The sequence below is a fragment of the Chaetodon auriga genome, chromosome 13, assembly GCF_051107435.1.
Source record: "Chaetodon auriga isolate fChaAug3 chromosome 13, fChaAug3.hap1, whole genome shotgun sequence".
Lineage (NCBI taxonomy): Eukaryota > Metazoa > Chordata > Actinopteri > Chaetodontiformes > Chaetodontidae > Chaetodon > Chaetodon auriga.
Window position 1 is genome coordinate 12,485,879 of NC_135086.1, and position 6,956 is coordinate 12,492,834.

The 6,956-nt window shown below is 40.7% G+C and overlaps 1 protein-coding gene across 1 annotated transcript; it reads left to right on the forward strand.

Moving 5' to 3' along the window:
• The first annotated feature begins 1,243 nt into the window (after window positions 1-1,243).
• tbr1b (T-box brain transcription factor 1b) lies at window positions 1,244-5,935 on the forward strand. Its single transcript, XM_076746324.1, has 6 exons — window positions 1,244-2,064; window positions 2,339-2,493; window positions 2,705-2,826; window positions 3,118-3,276; window positions 3,611-3,672; window positions 4,412-5,935. Exons 1-6 carry the CDS (start codon window positions 1,373-1,375, stop codon window positions 5,253-5,255), a joined length of 2,034 nt encoding a protein of 677 aa, XP_076602439.1. The 5' UTR covers window positions 1,244-1,372; the 3' UTR covers window positions 5,256-5,935.
• Window positions 5,936-6,956: the final 1,021 nt, after the last annotated feature.

Here is a 6,956-nt window from a genome sequence, read left to right on the forward strand (position 1 = left end):
TACAGCTGAACAAATTATGGTGTTGTAATCTCTATTGAATTTATGGTTCAGGTGTACCCAATGAATCAGAAATGTATAAATCCAGTGCAATTTTTAAAAAAACTTCTTGCAATAATAGGATGGACTGTATAGTAACCACTCCCTTTATAAAGCAGATTGTGTTAAGGTGGTAATATCCTTGTTGGTACATTAAACAGGAAGGTTTTTGTTCTGTACTTGGGAGTCATTTTAACTTCTTCTCTTACTTTATTTCTCTTCCTGACAAAAGTTTCATGACACTGCAGTGAGGACTTGGTGTGGTTTTGGAAATGTCTAATTAAATGATGGAACATTTTGAGGGTCTTATCTTCCCTGTTTTAATTCTTATGCTTAAACTAACAAAAAACTTCACTCTTTGTCCTAATTGTTAGTTATCTCAGAGACCTGCTGACATCAAATTTGATCTTTATTTGGATATAATTTTCTGAGAAATGCTTTCCGTTCCGCAGATCTCATTATGTACAAGCAGTCAGGCTTAATGTGAGTTTTAATGAGCCCCCAACGCTTAAAATAACTTCGCCAAAAGACAGAATGTTGTTATTGAATTCCATTGAAATAATCTTAAATCAGCGACCCAAAACATATTTGGTGTCTTAAGATTTTGCTTTACTTTCTATTAGATGCATTTGCCACAGCAGTCCTGTTATCAGTCCGCTGGCTCATAACTTTAGGGCATGAAATATTAACCAGCACTGGGACTCATAAACACATCTTCAGTGGGACGCCATGATTTCACGCTATATCACAAACATTTTAAGGCATCAGATGCGCTGCCTGTCATGGACTGTCATTTTTGGTGTGTTAATAATATATCTTGGTTTCTTCGGCAGACATACTTTGGCACTCATAGCACATAAATAGGTAAATAACGCGGATAAATAGGTAAATAACGCAGCTGACATTGCATCCGTCAGAAAACAATCTTTAAAACCGTCATCCTTTTTTAAATCTTTATTTATTTTATTTTTTTTGATGTTTTTGTTCATAAAAATTAGAAGAAAAAGTCGGTGTCCATATGTTTTAAGCAAATATAGGCCCATGTCACACTACAAACAAATCACTTTGCTCACAGCGCTCCACAGATTGTTCTAATTAAGAGCTGTCTAATTAAATTACAGCCTTGAGTTAACCAATGGCGATACTTGTTTCATTAGCAAAGCAGAGAGAGTGATGGAAAGAAAACCCTTCCTGATTGCAGGATGGTGTCAATTGGCTAATTTGCTGCCTTCGGTACTTCAAGTCATAGCAAGGCGTTTTCATAGTGTTAGATTAGGAAAGGCGTGTGCAAAAGCCTGTGATATATGTTGAGCTAATAGTGGCTTCCTATTGAGCTATGCAGGTCGAGAATTGCATCTCGCCCGCGAGTGATCTCTCCAAGAAATTTATGAATGTGGGCAGTGGCTTTTCGAGCTCCGATGGATCAGAGCTTTCGTTGCAGGACCATCCTATTATATGTGCAAGTGACAACCTGGAGAGAAGTTCACCTCTGAAAAAAAACTCCAGGGAGATGACGAATCAGTCAGAGGCAGACAATTTTCCCGACTCCAAGGACGCATCAGGGGACGTCCAGAGGGGCAAACTCTCTCCTGATCTTCACGGAGTCTCTGACATCCGTCATAATTTCGATGGATCTGCAGGAGAAAGGTGCATCTTTTCTCCATCCACCCAGCCACAGTCAATCTCAGCAGCTCCCAGTGCCATGTTCCCTTACCCGAGCCAGCATGGACCAGCGCATCCGGCTTTCTCTATTGGAAGTCCCAGCCGTTATATGGCCCATCACCCGGTCATAACGAATGGAGCTTACAACAGCCTTCTGACCAACACGTCTCCGCAAGGCTACCCGGCTGCGGGCTACCCTTACGCGCAACAGTATGGACACACTTACCAAGGAGGGGCTTTTTACCAGTTCTCCACGGCGCAAGCAGGACTGGTTCCGGGGAAAGCGCAGGTGTATCTGTGCAACAGGGCCCTGTGGCTGAAGTTTCACAGGCACCAGACAGAGATGATCATCACAAAGCAAGGACGGTAAGTGCGCGCACAGTAAGTGCGGCTCATCTGTCACACACCTTAGAGAATTAGCTTATTTTCTGGCTACGTCGCCGTCAAGCTTTTGCTTCCGAAGTTCAAAAATGGCGTGTATTAACATCGAATCAATATTTCCCCAAATAAAAAGGAGATCGGACTTGGCATCACACCAATGCAAGCTCTAAAGAAAAAAAAAGGGGAATCTGATGTGATTTTTGTGCCTTTTTAGCCATGAGAGGCGTTTTCTTAATCTGTGCTGCTTTATTTTCCACAGACGAATGTTCCCGTTTTTAAGCTTCAACATTTCTGGCCTTGACCCAACTGCGCACTACAATATATTTGTGGATGTTATACTTGCTGATCCAAATCACTGGCGATTTCAAGGAGGCAAGTGGGTGCCATGTGGGAAGGCAGACACAAATGTAATAGGTATCATAATTTGTTTATTCCGCTATTAATTGCACAGTGAGGCTTTAAATTCCATAATATGTTTGTTTTGATATATTTTGGCCTCTGCATGCGTGTTTTTTTTTTTTTTTTTAATCAGATTAAAGATTTCCTGGCAAAGTAATTAATTTTAAATAATAAACCATCTATTATGTGTTTCATTCATCTGTATATATTTATTCTTTTTTTCTAGGAAACAGGGTTTATATGCATCCGGACTCACCAAACACTGGTGCGCACTGGATGCGTCAAGAAATATCATTTGGAAAGCTAAAGCTCACAAACAACAAAGGTGCCTCCAACAACACGGGACAGGTGAGACAGCATCATATCCAATGCTTCAACGACAAATATTCTGATGGGTTATTTATGTAATACCAGCTGGAAGAATGCAATGATTTCCCCCTTTCTTCCTCGTTTATTGCATAGCCTAATAATTATTTTCCATCTGGCGTAGTTTGCTGTCTTACTGTCTGTATCATTTACAGCGCAACAGCAGTCACAATAATGATAAGATGGAACTAAATGAGTTTATTATCTGCTTTTAATCATCCATCCAAACTTTGAAGCTGAGTCTCAGACGTGCGTCTTTCATTGAATCTCCAGATGGTGGTTCTCCAGTCTCTCCACAAGTACCAGCCCAGGCTCCATGTGGTGGAAGTAAACGAGGATGGGACAGAGGACACCAGCCAACCAGGAAGAGTCCAGACTTTCACCTTCACAGAAACGCAGTTCATCGCCGTCACAGCTTACCAGAATACCGACGTACGAGCGCTTCATATTTGACACCACGCTGCTGCAAATGCGCCGCGCACAAGACTCTTATCCATTTTTAACAAGTTCATTATTATTAAAGAAAGAAGCAGAATTTTCCACATTTTTAAACATCATTTATTTTACCTATTTTTTATTGAAACAAAGTAGAACGATGCGGATTTTAATGGGACTGAGGGAAGAAAGGCTCAAATTCTTGCATGACTGGGAATGACTTCATCCTGCTGGCCCAGTTTCTCATAAAAAAATGAGACTCAGTTCTAAATAAGAAATGCTATTTTTGCGCTGACCTTTGTTTTCTAATCATTGCCTTATTTTTCCACAGATTACGCAGTTAAAAATTGACCACAATCCGTTTGCTAAAGGATTTCGAGACAACTATGACACGTAAGCTTTTCTTTCTTCTGAGCGTTTTACACTTTTATTCCATTGTAATTTTCTTAATTGTTGCGCCTTTGTTTCATAACATGCTGCTGTTTTTCCAGTCCATAAAAAGTCTGAATCAAAAATCAGGTTTCCTCTTATAAAAACTATTCATTTGTTTATTACAACCGATACGATTCTGCTAAATATTTGGTGAATTGTTATCCAAATTATGGGGGCTTTCGAAAATTAATCAAACATGGTCCTAAAAATGTTTTTGTGCTTTTGAATTGACTGAAATTTGAACAGGATGTTTAAACTTAACAGCCAGAAATGTCGTGTGAATATTTGAGAGAAAAAACCTAAATATTCGTTAAAATGTATTCATTTATAGTCTGCTGATGGCAGCATTGATATTCCTCCTTCATGTGGTTCGGCTCGTCTTGCACTGAAACTAATTCCATATAAACGAACAGTTTCAATATCGATCTGTAAAAATCAGATGTGGAACAAAGCGATAACTTTTTGCCAATGACACTTGGTATCGATGCTTTTTTATTATTTGTCTAAGGCAGCAGGCCAATTCTGAAACACGCCACTTTGCGTAAAGATGAGTGTTTGTGTGATGAGATGTGAGAATCTACTAGATAAAGTCACTGGTGAAACGGATATTGACCCACATTTCTTTGATTGTTAGACAACCGACCGTAGCGCACAGTTTAGTAACTGAATTGTTTCTCTGTTTTTCTCTCCATCTTTTCAGTGTCTACACAGGCTGCGACATCGACCGCCTAACTCCATCACCGGGTGACTCTCCGCGTTCACAGATCGTGCCGGGTGCGAGATATGCCATGCCTAGCTCTTTCCTGCAGGACCAATTTGTCAGCACTTATGCCAAATCTCGCTTTCACCCTGGCATGGGGACTGGTCCTGGCACGGAGCGCAGCGTCCCACTCGGCAACAGCTTGCTATCCCCGCAGCAAACCGAGGAGCCCACTGTTGCCACCCCCCCGCAGCGATGGTTTGTCACCCCTGCCAACAACCGACTGGACTTTGCTGCCTCGGCATACGACGCCGCTGATTTCGCCGGTAACGCGGCCACCTTGCTGTCCTACGCAGCGGCCGGAGTGAAGGCTCTTCCCCTGCCGACTGCAGGCTGCTCCAACCGGCCTCTTGGCTATTACGCAGACCCGTCAGGCTGGGGAGGACGCACGCCGCCGCAGTACTGTGGCGTGAATAGCAAATCCAGCTCGGTCTTTTCCTGCTGGCCCACTAACTCTATCGGTGGCAGAGCGGGCACCAACTACCTGGCTGAGGAGGGAGACTCCATCCCGACGGAGCGGTCACCGATCGGCGGCACGGAGGAGACCAAACCCAAAGACATGACATCAGAGTCAAACTGGATAGAGACGCCGTCCTCCATTAAGTCCATCGACTCAAGCGATTCTGGTATCTTTGAACAGGCCAAAAGGAGAAGGATCTCACCTTCTGCAACGCCAGTTTCAGAGACAGTGTCCCCGTTAAAATCAGAGCTGCTGGCACCGAGAGAATGTGAGAAAAACTGTACAAAGGACATTGGTTATTACAGTTTCTATCCTCACAGTTAAAACAATGGCAAGCCTATCTATCTATCTATCTATCTATCTATCTATCTATCTATCTATCTATCTATCTATCTATCTATCTACAGGTTAATCAGTAAAAAATAATAAAAGATGAAAAGGACAGTCACCTCCGCAGTTTAAGGCCAAAAAATGTAAATTCTTCCACTACTGAATACTCTGTTCTGTTCTGGGTTGGGCGCCTTGTTTCCACACTGTTAAGTAAGAAAACACTGTAATTATGAATATAATGTACATAATTATTGGTGATAGTGATTGGATGTACACAAAATAGATTAAATCTGATTCCTAAGTAGTGTTTAAAAAAAGCGAACCCTCTTCTGTTGAGTAGCCTGAACTGTTAGTAAAGAAAGATATTGAGAATCTGTACATGAAATGTTCTTGTGTAGCATATACTGGCATAATAATCCCTGCCAGTGAAAAAAATATGTATTTTGTACTTTATCAAAGATGTAGGCTACCAATGACGTTGCTGATCACTGCTACATCCATGATACCTGTGGTTCAATAAGTTTTACATGTTGGTAATGTAGACTTAGAGTCTTTTTTTATTTCCCTCTCGCAGCCTCTTATTTTTCATCGCCTGTATGATTTGCTGTTGTGAAAATCTCTGTATCTGCTGTAATGTGGTTGAAACGTAATAAATGATGTTATCATGAGGACAAGTAAGGAATATATTTTTTGAATTACTGGCATGTTCCTGTTAAAATTGTTTGCATTTCAACTGTGCTTGAACATTATAATAATATAATTTATTTGGTTTTGTTCCCGTGAACGCATCACGTGGAGCGTCTTTCCAGTAAATTTAGGCGGTTTTATCAGGACACTGTGAAGGTGCTTCAAAGAAAAGTGAGCTAAGAATAAAGAATATTCTAATGATCAATTAGAAATATTCCAAATCGGATGATGCCCAAGAGAGACAATCCTGTCTCCCATGAGACTCCCGAGATTTTTATTTTTTATAAATTGGAGAGCATGTTCTCGTGTGTCCACGGATTGGTTTAGAATACAAAAAAAAAGTCAATTTAATGAGATTTCCACGTGGCAAAAACGGCACAGAAAAAAAAGAGAGAAAAGAGAAGAAGAAAAAAAGGAGTTCAATTGACGAGGGCACAAAAACACTGGGTGCCTAAGAATGGGAAAACCTGTGAATGGAGTCAGACTGTTATACGTCAATGTGCAACTTTTATATCCGTCACAATTCACAGTGATCCAGGTGGTTCTTAACAATATTAATCAACACTAGATATTTCAGTCTGACTCAACAATAAGGACTGTTGTAACATTTGGTTGGACTGACTTTGTTTGCCAATCTAAGAGGGCGAAAACTTTTTTTTTTTTTTGTCATAGTTACACCGAAAAAAAAAACTGTGAAGTTGACAAGTTTTCTGTTCGGCAGCCAAAGGAAGTGACACATCAAAAGAAAGTCTTGCCTGTGTTGAAAATGTGGACCAGAAGAGACCCGCAGAAAACAGGGGTAAGGATAAACCTCACGACACATTTTGTAGAATATATGGTGTGTGTGTGTGTGTGTGTGTGTGTGTGTGTGTGTTTTAACTAAAATCAATTTCAGATTGATTGGTTAATTGCTGATTGAATGATTCAAGCTCTATTTACGCTCTGCCTCAGTCATCTGTTTTTTAATTGCGTCATTTGAAACATTATTGAACACTGATATCAAATTAA